This window comes from Chaetomium fimeti, assembly GCF_033439085.1.
Source record: "Chaetomium fimeti strain CBS 168.71 chromosome Unknown B0H64scaffold_1, whole genome shotgun sequence".
NCBI classification, from domain to species: Eukaryota; Fungi; Ascomycota; class Sordariomycetes; order Sordariales; family Chaetomiaceae; genus Chaetomium; species Chaetomium fimeti.
This window is the reverse complement of record NW_026944329.1, coordinates 2,079,122-2,093,514: the sequence shown is the minus strand read 5'-3', so window position 1 is coordinate 2,093,514 and position 14,393 is coordinate 2,079,122. Positions and strand designations below refer to the sequence as shown.

The 14,393-nt window shown below is 58.5% G+C and overlaps 5 protein-coding genes across 5 annotated transcripts; 3 read left to right on the top strand and 2 right to left on the bottom strand.

The window, feature by feature from the left end:
- Window positions 1-225: 225 nt before the first annotated feature.
- Window positions 226-2,043, top strand: B0H64DRAFT_380908 (inorganic pyrophosphatase). Its single transcript, XM_062802766.1, has 4 exons — window positions 226-1,021; window positions 1,122-1,241; window positions 1,299-1,726; window positions 1,782-2,043. Exons 1-4 carry the CDS (start codon window positions 431-433, stop codon window positions 1,921-1,923), a joined length of 1,281 nt encoding a protein of 426 aa, XP_062663948.1. The 5' UTR covers window positions 226-430; the 3' UTR covers window positions 1,924-2,043.
- On the bottom strand, window positions 2,044-2,862 carry B0H64DRAFT_380905 (39S ribosomal protein L53/MRP-L53-domain-containing protein). The gene is made up of 2 exons (XM_062802765.1): window positions 2,452-2,862; window positions 2,044-2,315 (listed from the first exon to the last, which is right to left on the bottom strand). The coding sequence occupies exons 1-2, from the start codon at window positions 2,630-2,632 to the stop codon at window positions 2,200-2,202; spliced, it is 297 nt and encodes a 98-aa protein (XP_062663947.1). The 5' UTR covers window positions 2,633-2,862; the 3' UTR covers window positions 2,044-2,199.
- Window positions 2,863-3,086: 224 nt separating this feature from the next.
- Window positions 3,087-4,409, top strand: B0H64DRAFT_369688 (uncharacterized protein; the record flags this gene model as incomplete). Its single annotated transcript, XM_062802046.1, has 1 exon — window positions 3,087-4,409. The coding sequence occupies one exon, from the start codon at window positions 3,087-3,089 to the stop codon at window positions 4,407-4,409; it is 1,323 nt and encodes a 440-aa protein (XP_062663946.1).
- A 426-nt stretch (window positions 4,410-4,835) lies between these two features.
- B0H64DRAFT_414384 (uncharacterized protein) lies at window positions 4,836-9,912 on the bottom strand (the record flags this gene model as incomplete). The annotated part of the gene is made up of 4 exons (XM_062805030.1): window positions 4,836-7,164; window positions 7,543-8,444; window positions 8,476-9,601; window positions 9,638-9,912. 4 exons carry the CDS (start codon window positions 9,910-9,912, stop codon window positions 4,836-4,838), a joined length of 4,632 nt encoding a protein of 1,543 aa, XP_062663945.1.
- A 1,819-nt stretch (window positions 9,913-11,731) lies between these two features.
- Window positions 11,732-14,367, top strand: B0H64DRAFT_448700 (kinase-like domain-containing protein). The gene has a single exon (XM_062807057.1). It carries the CDS (start codon window positions 11,960-11,962, stop codon window positions 14,150-14,152), a length of 2,193 nt encoding a protein of 730 aa, XP_062663944.1. The 5' UTR covers window positions 11,732-11,959; the 3' UTR covers window positions 14,153-14,367.
- Window positions 14,368-14,393: the final 26 nt, after the last annotated feature.

The following is a 14,393-nucleotide window of genomic DNA, read 5'->3' as shown; positions in this document are numbered from 1 at the left end:
TCGAGTGTGGAAACAAAAGGGGTGATTGTGCCAAGACTCGGCTGCTGGGCGACGAAAAGGGGGCTCGGGGAGAAACGGAAACACGTTGAGAATCGGCAAGCCACAGTGAGGCTAGAGCGACAAGGGGGAGTGCAATTGCCTCATAGTTAGTGGTGGTTATCAAAAATATTAATTAGGAGAATCTGGCCCAAATGTAGAAAGTAAAACGGAAAAGATAAACACTCATCCCGCAACACTAAAACGAATTCCCGATATTTGGAATAAAGTTGTGTTACTAACCGAAAGAGGGTCCCGAGCCGATAATTCGGAGAAGAACTGCGGCCGAAGGGGACGTCGGACTCTCGAAACAAACACCCGACCTTTACCACAAAAGCCGACCAGCCCTGCCCAGCTACATCCTGGGTTACTTAAGCGGCATCCGAATGTTTTTATGACGGCCTTACGAGTGCTGAGGTCAAAGCGGGCGCTGTCTGCGGGGCTCAGTCGACTCCTCACGCAAACGCAGCAGCAGCAGTTCCCGTCTCTTCAACACTTTGCAGCCCAAAACATGCCGCAGCAGCAATCAACCCGCCCTGGCCAATCACAGCACCGTTGGCTGGCGTCACACCAAAAGAGGCCCACATCTCCCTCTGGAACCCCTCCCCCGCCTTGCTCCGAGGAAGGTGCCTCCGCCTCCAGTGCTGATTCTTTAGCTGCTGCTGCGACCTCGCACTCTGCCACTCCAACAATTCCCTCGACTGATCAATCGTGTCCGGGAAGCTCACCCTCCGCTCGAGTAGCCCAAGTATTACATCACTTCTACCCCAAGGGAGTCTCCCGCGCAAGCACAGCCAACATCATGGCGTCTCAGTACACCGTCCGCAAGGTCGGCGCCCCCCACACGCTCGACCACCGCGTCTACATCGAGAAGGATGGCGTCCCCGTCTCGCCCTTCCACGACATCCCGCTGTTTGCCAACCAGGAGCAGACCATCCTCAACATGATCGTCGAGATCCCGCGCTGGACCAACGCTAAGCTCGAGGTGGGTGGGAGCTCTCTCCGTTTGCTCGGCTCGCTTGAGTTGTAGCTTACCCAGGCTATGGAAGAGAACTGGCTGTGACTGACATATTTCCCACCGCTAGATCTCCAAGGATGAGCTCCTGAACCCCATCAAGCAAGACACCAAGAAGGGCAAGCTCCGCTTCGTCCGCAACTGCTTCCCCCACAAGGGCTACCTCTGGAACTACGGTGCCTTCCCCCAGGTATGGCATGGGAGCCCCTGGATGAATGCTCGTTGCCCAGTGATCTGACCGTTGCAGACTTGGGAGGACCCCAACTCCATCCACCCCGAGACCAAGGCCAAGGGTGACAACGACCCGCTCGACGTGTGCGAGATCGGCGAGCTGGTCGGCTACACGGGCCAGGTCAAGCAGGTGAAGGTTCTCGGCGTCATGGCGCTCCTGGACGAGGAGGAGACGGACTGGAAGGTTATTGTCATTGACGTCAACGACCCGCTCGCCTCCAAGCTCAACGACGTCGAGGACGTCGAGCGCCACCTGCCGGGCCTGCTGCGCGCCACCAACGAGTGGTTCCGCATCTACAAGATCCCCGACGGCAAGCCCGAGAACCAGTTCGCCTTCACCGGCGAGTGCAAGAACAAGACGTATGCCATGGACGTCGTCCGTGAGTGCAGCGAGGCTTGGGAGAAGCTCATCACGGGCAAGACCGCTCCCGGCAGCATCGCCACGTAGGTTTTCCCCTTGTCCCTCTTTCTACAGGTTCCCCGATACTGACAAGCACAGTACCAACCTGACGGTCAGCAACTCGAGCAGCCGCGTCTCGCCTGACCAGCTGCCGCCCCTTCCCCAGAACCAGGAGCTCCCGCCCGCTCCGATCGACGCCTCCATCGACAAGTGGTTCTTCATTAGCGGTGCCTCCTCTTAGATGGCTAGGTCGTACGGAAAAGCGTCGCTGGATAGTCCTTCAGGTAGATAAATCGGGCCTTAAAAAGTGAAATAGTCTCGAGTTAAACGAATATGACTGGCACTGATATACTCCCTTCATGAGCGTGCGCATCGTTGAAACCTCGTAAAGTGGTATATTCCTCGTTCGTAAGAAAACAGCAAACGCCTCCCAATGCATCTTCTATATGTACACCCATACAAGTAGATCGTATCGATACAAACAGATGTACATCCAGCTCTCTCCCGTTCCGTGTATTTAACCGTCCGCCAAATCGGAGGCCTTCTGTAGCGCGCGAGAGTGCCGGTCAACTTCCTCGACGATGCTCTTGATGCCCATGGCCTCGCAGTCGAGGTTCATTTCCTTGCCGTCCTCTGTTTTCTATTAGCCCCAGACCAACTAATAATACCCTCAGGGAACGGGAGGGCCAGGGGTGTGTGGTAGTGGGAATCGCCAGGCAGGCAGAGTGGTGTGGTGTGGCGTAGTGGTGAGGTGAGGGGTACAACGCACTAAACTTGATGTGCAGCGTGCTCGGGTCTGCCGACGTCCGCGGCAGCAGCTGTGTCGCGATGGTCATGCCCGACGACCGCGCCGTCGGTGGCAGGAAGGACAGGAACAGCCGTGCCGACCGCGCCCGTGTTGAGAACGGGTTGAACCGTGTTGTGACTTCCGTGATGAAGCGGGTTATCATTTTCTTTTCTTTCCTTCTTTTTCTTTGATTTTGTGTGTTTACGTCGTTCCGGTATGTGGTCGGTCGGAGGTGGGGCGAAATCGGAGTTCGGCGGGTTCGGGAAAGGCAATGTGCGGCGTCGTGGTGGTGGGTGGGTGTGGAGGTTCGAGATCGGATCGTGGATGGGAAAATTGGTGTTGAATGTTGCGGTTCAATTGGGACGGAGGTTGCCGGACGGAGGTGGGATGGAGGGACGGACGACCGTTTCAAGGTACAGGGGTCCGTTTTGCAAGCGTTTCGAAACGTCGACATGGGTTGTGAAAGTGACGTCCCTTCATTGGCCGATTCTTCAAGATGCCAACTCTCCAAAGTCGTCAGCGAGCTCAGATCACCACCACAAAGGGTTCCTCGTGCGCAACCAATTCAATCCGGACCACTTTCAACTTTTAACAAGATACCCTCAAGATACAGCACGATGGCCTCGTTCGAATCGCTACACGAGCGCCTCGCAGCGCTCCAAGAAACGACGGGCCAACTCCGCGAACTCATCGACCGCCTCGCCAACATTCAATTCCAGCCGGGTTCTGTACCCCTGAGCACTAGCGACGAAGACAACGTTGCCACTGAGTTAAGCACCGAGATCGGCCAGATTCTGCGCGAGGAGGAGGAAGACCTCGAGCTGCTCCATGAAGAGATCATCGACCTGCGCTCCGGCCGGCCGGGAAGCGACGCCGAGCACCGCAAGATACGCCTCAAAGAGAGCGCACACCGACTCCAAACCGAACTAAAAGACTGCCGCACCTCCTTTCGCAAGGCCCAGCTCTCCGCCCGCCGCAGCCTCGAAGCCGCCCAGAAACTCGAGCGCGACCTCCTCCTCGCGTCCTACGCCGCCTCCGCGTCCGCCTCCTCCTCCACCATCCTCACCAACCCCGACACAACCCCCGACTCCGACGCCACCTCCCCAACAGGCACCCAACAACACCACCAACAACAACCCCTCTCCCACGAAGAAGCCCGCGCCCAGCTCCTCACACCGCGCGACCGCCGCCGCCTCAACAAAAAACCCGGCAACCGCGGCAGCAGCCAACAAAACGACGTGGTCACCACGTCCAGCGACATCACGCTCGCCCTACAACGCACCCACACGCTCATCGCAGGCGAGCTCGCCAAATCCGCCTTCGCCTCGCAAACCCTCGCCGAAAGCTCAGCAGCCCTCGCCGAGCTGCAGCGCAGCTACGAGGGCTTGGACGGCCTGCTGACGCGGTCGCGCGACCTGGTGGGCACGCTGGTGCGCGCGCAAAAGAGCGACACCTGGTACCTGCGCGCCGCGCTGCGCCTGCTGCTGGCCACGCTGGCGTGGCTGGTGTTTCGGCGCTTCCTGTACGGCCCGCTGTGGTGGCTGCTGTGGCTGCCGCTGCGCACGGGGTGGCGCGTGACGAGGGGGGTGTCGCAGCTTGGTGGTGGTGGTGCGGGTGGTGGGGAGAGGGGGGCTACGATGGGGGTGGTGGCGCCTGGGGAGCATGGTGGGGCGGCGGCTACGGTTGTGGTGGGGGTTGGGGAGGAGGGGGCCGTGCCGACGGTGCGGGTTGGGAGGGGCCAGGAGGAGGGAGAGGGTAGTGGTGATGGGGATTCGATGGTGGAGAAGGTGGGCAGGATGGTGGAGGATACATTGGACCGGAGGGAGGAGGAGGAAGCGAATAGGACGGCGGGGGATGAGCTGGAGGACCAGCCCAACCCCATGAAGCGGGTGTGGGAGGAAGACGTTGGGGAGGCGGGGCAGGTGAGGGACGAGTTATGATTGATGTTGATAGGAACCGAACCGTCTTGAGAGATGATACCCAGCATATTAATTCACAGACAACTTACTCCACGACCCCGACCTTGACAAAATATTCACCCACCGCGCAGCAGTGAACAGGCGGTGATAAGATAAAACCATAGGTGCGGGGTAATATCCATCCTCACTTAGACTTCACGCCATATGTTTTGGTTATTATACATGTTATTGATATATCTGTGGCTCCCAATGTGCTGGCCATGCATATGCTCCACCTTGGATATGCGCCCAACTCCGTTCCTTCAAGCCAACCCATTATTGCCCAAGCGCCCGCCCATAACCCCATCATCGACGTCGTAACAATCCAATACAGCTATGCCTCCCCCTTGAAACATGACAATACAATAAAAATACAAGGCCCTCGATGCAGCTCCACCAAAACTAAACTCATTGACCAGGCCCCTTCAACATCTTCCCAATCGCCACCGCCCCCGCAAGCAACATCATCAAACTAGGCACCGCCGACCGCCCACTATCATACTCATACTCATCCCCATCCCCATCCACCTCCTCCCCGCTCCCCATCCCCTTCCTCAAAGCCTTCCTCGAATCACCCGCCTTCCCAGCCGGCCCACTCGACACCGACCTCGCCGCCGCAGCAGCCGAACCACCACCCCCCACCTCCCCACCACCCGGTAACAACAAATGCTGCAGCGGCAGGCTCCTTCGCCGACGAGGCCCGACATCCCCCAGCGCGCCGCGCAGCCCGACCTCGACTCGGCGCGACTCGCGGAGGCCGATGCCGAGGTAGCCGGCCGTCTTGGAACGGCCGCCGCCGCCGCCGCCGCTGCTGCTGCTGCTGGTGTGCGGCTGCTCAGCGAGGAGGGGGGAAGCGGCGGGTTGGACTTCGTCCGTCGACGGCCGGATGGTGTCGACCGAGTCGCGGATCGTGCTGCCGATGAAGGAGGCTGCGTCGGACGAGAGGCTGGTTCGGGTCCGGGCGGGGAAGTGTTTGGGGAGTTTGGAGAGGTCGGGGATGGGGGCGACATGGGGTTTCGCTTTTGCTGGTTGTTGTGTTGATGCCGGGTTCCGAGCGGGCTCAGGGGTCTCGCCGGAGATACCAAAACCAACCGCGGAGCGGGACCGAGCAGCCCCTGTCGACGAACCCGATGTCTCGGAACGGTGGGGCGCGAGGCTGTCGACGGAGGTTGCCGGTGCGGCGTGTTTGCTGCCATGGGAATCCGGCGCCGGGGTTCCTCGGTCGGCGCAAACACGACGGTCTCCGACTTCAGGGCCAGCGCGGGTCGCGTCAATCTCAGCTTCGGGCCCGAATGACTTTTTGCGAAGGTCACCATTTCCGACCGTGGCATCAGAGCAAGGTTCGGACTCATAAGAATCCTTCCCGCCAATACCGTCAGACGAGGAATCCACATCTCGCGAAAGTTCCTGTCCGACAGCCTGGCTGACAACACCGTTCGGGGTCTCCGGTTTAACAACCTCGGGGCCAGCCGGGGCCGTTACGGATTGCTCCGCAGGCCGCTCACCGGCATTTCGCCCATCGAGGGTCACCGTCGGCACCGGGTTCGATTCCGTCTCAATGTCTTCACCGCTACCTAGCTTCGATGATTCGGCTTCGGCAGCTCCAGTCACGCTCGGATCCATAACTGACTCGCCCTCGCATCCGTCGAGAGCGCCACGGCCCGCAGCCTCGGCCCCGATCGGGTCATCTGTGGACTTGTCGTGCGCCCCACCATCAATGTTCTGACCAGGCAATCCAGGCAGCACTGGAACCGATATGCATTCCTCGGCTTCAACGGTGACACCATCTTTGGAACTTCCGGTGGCATCAGATTCGGCCGAAACCGGGCTCAGGTCCTCCTTGATCCCGTTCCCGTCCAGTGATGTCTCACTTCCGAGGTCGGACACGGCAACCTGCTCCTCCTCTTTGAGTGGGGATTTTTGATCCGAGTCCCCGGCGATGTGACCATTCCCGAGCTGATCAACAGAGATCTCGGGCCCGTTAGGTGTGGGACCGAGTTCGATATCTCCCTCGGTCGCGGGACCGGCCGGTACAGGGACAACTAGATCCGCCGCGGCGGCTTCGGCGTCGTGGGCAAGCTTGGGAAGCGTACCCGGGCCCGAGAAGTCAGCCTCAGCTTCGGCACTAACCGCACGCGGTGCAGGATCGGCATCAGCCACGGAGACAATCTCGTCCGAGATCTCGGTCTCGGGCTCAACATGGACTTCGGTGTGGGAATCGGGACCGCGGGTCTTCTCCGAATCGACAGCCTCGGGTGCCCGGGCGTCAGCGTCAACAGGACTGCAAGCATCCTCTGTCTCGCCGACGGGACCGACGTCTTCAGCGGTCACGTTCTCGGAAGCGGGGAGCTTCTTGTCGAGCTCTTCGGTACCTAGACCGGGTCCGCCATCAGCGTCTTGATCACCGACACCACCCTCTCCGTCATCCACGTCAGGTCCGGCAGTCCTCTTCGAGGCCTTCTCCGCATCCACACCCTCTTCCCCAGCGACACTATCCCCCCCAGAGCCCGCCTCGGCACCGCGACCGGCGCCGAGTTCGCTCCCGGCGGGCACTTCGCCGACGCAGGCCTCGGGCTCGGACGGCGAGGCGTCCAGCCTATCGGCAGGCCCTGTGGCGGCTTCGCACTGTCCAGACGCAGGCACGCCTGGGGCGCGGGCCGGTGGCTTCTCGCTCGGGCCCGACCCCCGGATTTCGGACTCAGAGGTGGGGGAGTCCGACGCAGGGGCAGCGGGCGGGCTGTCGGCTGCGACGTCGATCTCGGCCCCGAGGGGGGCGGTGTGAACCTGGCTCTCCGACGTGGATCGGGAGTCTGTGTTATTTGACTTGGGCTCGGGTGCTGTGGTGGAGGGGTACGGTGGTGTGACTGGCGGTTTGTGGTTGTTGGTTGTGTTGTCGGGTGTTTGGTGACGTGACACAGCCCGGGCGGTTGGGTCGGCATTTTCCGACACCCGTGGCGTGCTTGTGTCACTGGGAAAGTTTTCGAACGATTTCGCTGCTGCAGTTGGTTGCAGCAGTGAGTGCTGGTCAATAGGGTCTTCGTCGGCCGCGACATAGTCACGGTCCCCCTTGGCTTTCAACTCAGGGGAACAGGCAACAACCTCCTCGGGTTCGGACACCGGGTAAAGGTCTTGCAGAGCAGGATCCTTCGTCCCGGATTTAGTCCGTAGGCACTCCGGAGTTATCAATACGCTGTGCCTCGGTGACGAAGCTCCCGTGCTCAGTTCGGGGGTTGACGGTGCCGTGGAGAACTCATCGTCCTCTCTCGGGCTCGCTACTCTGGTTAGGGCACCCGAGAGCCCCGACCGGGCGACGTCCTCAGAAGCCGGGCTGACGACGTACTCCCGAGCGTCGATGAACTCGGGAGTGTCCATTCTGCCCAGTTGCTTTTGATGGGTAGCTGCCGGTGCGTCTTTGTTCTCCGTTGATGGTGCTTTAGGTTGATGGATAGCAAGGCCGATACCCAGGCCAGAAGCTGAGAGTGTTTCCACAGGGAGAGTCCTTGTCAGAGCAGCTCTAGAACTCGCCTCCGCCTCCTCCTCTCCAGACGTCATAGACTCGCCAGAACGGCTCTCTACGGATCGCGGCTGTCCGATCTTGGGCTCCTTGTCATTCTGGCCATCGAGACTGCCGCCCTCTGCGGTCCGCACTTCGACAAGTGTCGAGGCGTTGCTGACGCGAACAGTGGAAGGGCGCCTCCGTTTGAACAGCGAGAACGATCGTTTAGGTTTTAGCTCTGCTGCAGCTAACAACAGCCCTTGGGAATCGGCCACAGGCGATCCTACCCCATGCGGCTCCGGTGTCTCTTCGCTGACCACAGAACCTGACCTGCTATCGTGCGAAAACAGATCGCGAGCCGCTTTCTTGAGATAATCAATCGACCGCATGGATTCTGTGGATCGGCGAGACAACGAGAATAACCGACGGGAGCGCGATTTCGGTGAACTTTGCAGGACGCCCAGCGCAGGCTGCTTTGCTGGAGAGGACTTTGCTGACGGTGGCGAATGGCTTGGGGATGGCTCATCGAACACGGCCTGTTCAGGCTGCAACGGGGGTGACAGGGGTGACAGGCCGGGCAAGGAAGTAGTCGTCGTCATCCTCGGGGATGTCGTCGATGGAACACGAGTCTTCGAATATCTTGTCGATGTCCGTCTGGACCCGGGCTTTCAGCCTCCCAACAAAGGCCGCCTGCGCGTCCTCGTGCGAGAAAAAGGTTTCCCTCGGGTTCCCGTGCTTCTCGTGGGCGACGATAGCCTTGTCCAAGACAAGGTGTCCTCGCTTGTGGGCGCTGAGGTGGATGGCAATGTTGTGGCCGCGGATGACATCCCCGACACCGGTCTGAATGCGGTCCAGCGCTGCTTGGATGGTCCGGCGGCCGTACGAGGCCGAGGGGCCGAGAGCAAACTTGGCCGGTTCTCGCAGCGTCCAACCCACGCCCTTGAGTTCGGCGATGCGGACTTCGAAGTCGTTTGTGCCGCTCAATATCGCATCGGCCTCGTCCCGAATATGCGACAAATACCCCTCGACATTAGAGAGGAAGGTCGCACAGTCTTCGGCGCCCGGGTCCCGAAACAGCGCGAGCTTGCTTTTGATGCTTCTCTGTACGTGGTCATATGCAGGTCCGAGGTGGTTTTGTACTCGGAGACTAAGCTCAAGTGTGTCATCCTCGAGATGAGTGGAGCCGAGCTCCCTGTGATTTCGGAGGTGGTCGTCAAACTGCCGCTTTTTCGAATCCAGTGCCTGGTTGGCAAACTGCAATGCTTTCCATAGCATGTCCTCGCTGAGGAACAGAGTCAACGGCGTGGTTTGGATGCTGGTGACTCTTGTCCTCCTCTCGAACGTGGGGACCCGCCGGTGCGGATTCCTACTTCGGAAGTAGATCTCGATGCTGTATCCGGGGACGAACTCGAAGACCTGAGAGGCTTCGACGAAGCGGGATCTTGGTACGGACAAAATGGAGAGCGGACCATCCCGGGAAGGGACTGCAGTCTCACTTCCTTCTGGATCAAGCTCGGGCGCTGGGCAGTCGAGCCACTGGAAGCTTTCGTCGTGACGGCGCAAGAAGAGCCCAATCATCCAATGGACGGCCAACGCGACCTCCTTTGTATGCGCAACGGTTAGGGGCTGTTTTTGGTAAGACCGATAAGTTCGCTCGGCCCACTCGCCCATCCCTCTCCTCATGACACGAAAGGTCATCTCAAATCGCTGCGACTTGCGTTCGTAGGTGTCGTCCTTGAACATTTCCAGCGCGCCCGAGTCTTTCCGGGTGATGAATTCCTCGGAGCAGCGCTCAATGCGGCGCACGAGGCCGCGACATATCCTGTTGGTGGCTTCGAACGTTTTTGAGCTGGCGTAGCTGCGGCAGTACCTGGACCGGATGACGGGGTCCGTGAAGCGGATATCGACGTGCACCACCAGTGCTGGTATCGCGGATGCACCCAATTGCTCCTCAAAGACGGGAGACAGCAATGCTCTCTGTCGTTCCATCTCGTTGTGTTCGTCGGCGGGTGTGAGCTCGAGCCTGGGGAAGGCATCGCCCATAGTAAGCTGTGATTTCGATGGCAGCGAACCATCGAGGATGTGGTGGTCTGTATCCCACCAAGCCATCTTTACTCGACTGCGTCCTGTCGTGATGACTGTATCCTGCTGTGACTGTGTCCTGTCGTGACCTTGCTGTATAAGACGCATGTGTGTGCTCCACTCCTTGACCAGGTTCCTCCTGTGGGGTGGAGGGGTTTTCGAATTGAGGCAATCGACGCAGGGGAATAATTCTCGACGCACCAGGGCCTACTTAGTAGGATGCCGGATCGGAAACCATGTCCTCGGGGGTGAACGAGAGAAAGGAGACAAAGCCAATTGATAGATGGGGTGTGAGATTGGGAAACGGGAAATGGGAAAAAGTGAGTTTGTCAATGAGAATCTGCGCAAAAGAAAGCCGCCGCAGTCAGATCTTACCCCTCCAACAAGGATGTAAACAGAATAGTTAATAAAGAACCCCCCGTGCATCCGGTGCAACATGGCCGGGGGGGCGGGCAGAAGAAACCAGCCCTCAGGCGCAGGGCTGGCTGTACCCAAGGGGGCCTGCAAGGGAATGGCACACACATGGCAGCCGCCCGATCCAGGTTACCATCCCCCCTAGGCCCCATCCTCAGCCGATTCGGGAGGGAGGAAAGCGAGACACACTTTGATGATAGGCTGCCTGGCACTGCCAGTCTGGTCTGACACGTAGTCGACGGCAAGAGCGAGAGCCTGTGATTGTTTCTTTGCAAAAGCAGCTTCCAATTTCCCGTCGCTTACTGCGTAGATCGGTCCAATGGCCTCCTTCCACACCGGGAATCCGACCCGAGAATAGGTTGAGGGAATTGCCCATTGAGGTGGCCACTCAAGCGTTGGCAAACACCAAGCTCGTGACAGGTTTGGCGGGCTGTTGCCGACCTGTCCCGCGGGCGGGGTGTGAAACAATGAGACCAGTGAGACCAGCGAGACCAACGCAACCAACACTGGCGAAACGCGTATCGCTGGGTCTCTTGCCACACCTTGCCTACCTTATGGTCCCAGCGACGCTTGGAATTGTCCGGCTTGCTCCGGAGGTCGAACACGTCTCGGCAATTCCGCGAGAGAACCCGAGCGCCCGGTGGTTCGAATTGGGTTTGCAGCACCGGTCTCCGCTGCGGGCGCTTGCCATCGCGGAAAATGCATGGAATCGGAGCAGCAGAAAAAGAACCGAGGATGGGCGCTGAAATGGTCCAATCGTGGCCTCAATCCTGCCCGATCGGCAATCTTTCAGCTTCCCGCGATCCGAGTGGCTTGCAGGGAGTTTGGGAAAAAACCAACATGGAAGTGGAACCCAACCAACCTTTCAAGGTCGGAAGGCATGGCGTGCATGGCGATGTTGGCTGAGTAAGGAAGTTATGGAAGCACGGAAGCACGGGAAGGTGGGAAGGGAGCTGACAACTGGCATTAGTGTGGAAATACCAAGGCTCCGGGAGGGAACCAGACCACCATAATTCGGAGGTGCATATCAACCCCTCTGCCCCTCCAGCCCTACCCCTCAACCTCAGAAGGGTTGCAGCTTGCATTTTCACTTCGGGTTTTACCCTAAAAGGGTCGAGAGGTTGAAATCGCCGATAACATCCCTTGGCGTTGAGAGATTAATATCTCGGGATAGTTAGTGGGTCTGGAACCACAAAGAAGCATTTATCATTCGGTACGAGAAGCAGACGGACAAGAACCTCATATTATTACTTGATGTTAGTTAGTTGACTATTCAGTAGGTGTGTCTAGACTGTGTAGTAAGCTTCACTCATCAACCAAGAATTTCGGACCAAACAACCCAACCCTCTCTAGACTCCTTGCTTCTGATAAGGACTCGAATTTCTCGCTTTTCTCTCAACCTCATTGAGTTGCGTGTTTTAAGCACTGCTTGGTAGGATCGGATGCATGGCCCCTGCATCCTTCTCTTGGCCCGGAGATGCCGTGGGACTGACGCTCCTTGCCATGTAGTGTACACGAACTCACTAGTGTACGAATATGTATGTACATCATCATTTACAAGGCGCATGAGCATGACTTTGCGACGCGCACCATGTCAACGACTCCCTACCTGCCCGGTGTCCTCGCCGTAACACTCCATGAAGGCGCGGGCTTTTCTGCGGCGGATCGGTACCGTGAACTCTTCAACGGTCATGAGCCCAACTATCCGAGTCCGTCTTCTCGCCGCCAGTACCACCTCCCATATGCCTTGTTAGATTATGAGAGATCCCAAGTCACTGTTGGTTCCCTCTTAGGAACCACTGAGAATCCTCGGTGGATAGCACAACATGGTGCAACCTGCAAATTCGATATATCGCGGGCTGCTGAGTTGGCGATCCGACTGTACCTCGAGGACCCGAAGGCGCGTAAAGGAAGTCAAGACGTGTTCCTTGGCGTGGCGAGAATAAGCCCCTTTGATGGATGGATGGTATCAGGCCCGCGGTGGTTGGAGATTCAAGGCGGCACTGGCAAAATCCTCGTCAGCCTGGAGTACACTCACGTCGAGAACAAGGCGCTCGAAATTGACACATCCGACTATGCACGGCTGAGTCCATCCGGAGACGTCTTGCAAGTCAAGAAACAAGATACCCAACGACGATATGCGAGGAAGACAATTAGGGGAGCCCAATCCAGCATCTTCATGTTGTGTGACACCGCGGCCCAACTCAACCACCCCTTCGTCGCACCCCTCGCATTCACTCACCAGTCAACCAAAGGCCTCCAGTTGTATACGCCATTTGTTAATGGGGGTCATCTTTTCAGCCACCTGCAAGGACCGCAACGCTTCGACCTCGAGAGGACCAGATTGTATGCCGCCGAGATCGTTTGCGCGTTGGAGTATCTGCACAATGCCAACATCATCGGCTGGCTGAAGGCCGGAAATGTCTTGCTGGACTCGTTGGGACATGTCACTCTGTGCGGTTTCGGCCTTTTTATGCAACAGATCGAGGACGGGGAACAAGTCCGCCGTAGGAGACCCGAATATCCCGCTCCGGAATCACTTCTTGACGATGGGAACACGTCCAGAGCGGCCGATTGGTGGACATTGGGCGTATTTCTCTATGAAATGCTGACGGGACTACCACCGTTCTACGATAATGACGTTGAAAAGATACGTCTCAATATCCAAAGCCAGCCCCTCGAGTTCCCTAAGTCATTCCCACCATCTGCCACGGATGTCTTGACTAAGCTGCTTGATCGTGAACCTGGCCAACGATTAGGGGCGGGTGGCGCCGCTGAAGTCAAAGCCCATCTCTTTTTTGGGGGTATTGACTGGAAAAAAGTCATGGAAAGGGGTTACGAGCCTGTGTTCAAGCCCAGTTATTCCGCCAGTTCCTTCCAGTACCATGGCGTCGACTATCCCCCTGAACGATGGGTCTCCTTAGAGGAACGACTGAAGCAGTTCGCCGGATTCACATACAACCGACCTCCGAGCAAACCCAAACCCACCACCACCCCCTCCCAGAAACCACTCCAACCCATCACCACCAAGGAAACCGGCCTCCCATCCCCAGACCAGCCTGCCCCTGACCCATCCCATCCCCCAACAACAGCACCCCCATCCACAAGCACAACCCCCCCAACACTCCCCCCATCAACATCACCAACCCAAACCCGCATCACCTCCACCCAAGCCCTCACCCACGCCATAACCCACCGCAACCACCCCCTCATAACCGCCCTCCTCGCCCAGGGCACCTCCCCCAACTTCCACCCCTCCGACCGCCCCGCCCCGCCCCACCCACTCGACAACGGCTGCTACATCGGCGAAGCCCGCCACGACCCGCGCACCGACTACACGCCGCCGCTGGTGCGGGCGGTGCAGATGGGGGACACACCTGTGGTGCGGTTGTTGCTCGCTGCGGGGGCGGATGCGGATGTGGGGTATCATGGTCTGGGTGACTGGGAGTGGGAGGAGGAGGGGGATGGGGATGGGGATGGATATGGGTGGTTGGGGGATAAGGAGCCGGTGCGGTTTGTGTGTGGCAGGCCGGTGCAGTTGGCGATGGAGCTGGGGTGGGAGGAGGTGGTGAAAGTGTTAGTAAGGGAGGGGGGCGCGGATGTTGGGCTGGGGCGGCCGGTTTGGGATGTGCTGGGGCATGAGTGTAAGGTTGTGCCGAGGGGGGTGTATTTGAGGGTTGTAAGGGGGCTGAGGGAGGTGGTGGCGGGGATGGGGAGGGAGGTTAGGGGCTGAGGTGGTTTTGGTGTTGGGGGCAGGGGGGTGTGGAGTTGTGGCGTTGAGGGAAGTTGAGCTATCACTTTTGCTCTGCGGCGTGCTTTGTCGTTAAGGTGAGAGAACAAATCTGAAACTGTGGAAAGAATGACAGCTCGAAAGATAGGCTAGTCAATAGAAATGGGAGGGTTCTTGCATCAGCAAGGGGTAACCGCGGGCGATTGCATATGCGCTCATTTCTCTGTTCTTTGTTGAGTCGTGA

What these genes read in the sequence shown, in the direction of transcription:
- B0H64DRAFT_380908 (XM_062802766.1), top strand. Translation starts at nt 431, where the DNA reads ATGACGGCCTTACGAGTGCTGAGGTCAAAGCGGGCGCTGTCTGCGGGG. An exon ending in GGACCAACGCTAAGCTCGAG is followed by an intron (nt 1,022 to 1,121) that starts GTGGGTGGGAGC and finishes TCCCACCGCTAG; the next exon opens with ATCTCCAAGGATGAGCTCCT. An exon ending in GCTCCCGGCAGCATCGCCAC is followed by an intron (nt 1,727 to 1,781) that starts GTAGGTTTTCCC and finishes TGACAAGCACAG; the next exon opens with TACCAACCTGACGGTCAGCA.
- B0H64DRAFT_380905 (XM_062802765.1), bottom strand. Translation starts at nt 2,632, where the DNA reads ATGATAACCCGCTTCATCACGGAAGTCACAACACGGTTCAACCCGTTC. An exon ending in CACGCTGCACATCAAGTTTA is followed by an intron (nt 2,316 to 2,451) that starts GTGCGTTGTACC and finishes AATAGAAAACAG; the next exon opens with AGGACGGCAAGGAAATGAAC.
- B0H64DRAFT_448700 (XM_062807057.1), top strand. Translation starts at nt 11,960, where the DNA reads ATGTACATCATCATTTACAAGGCGCATGAGCATGACTTTGCGACGCGC.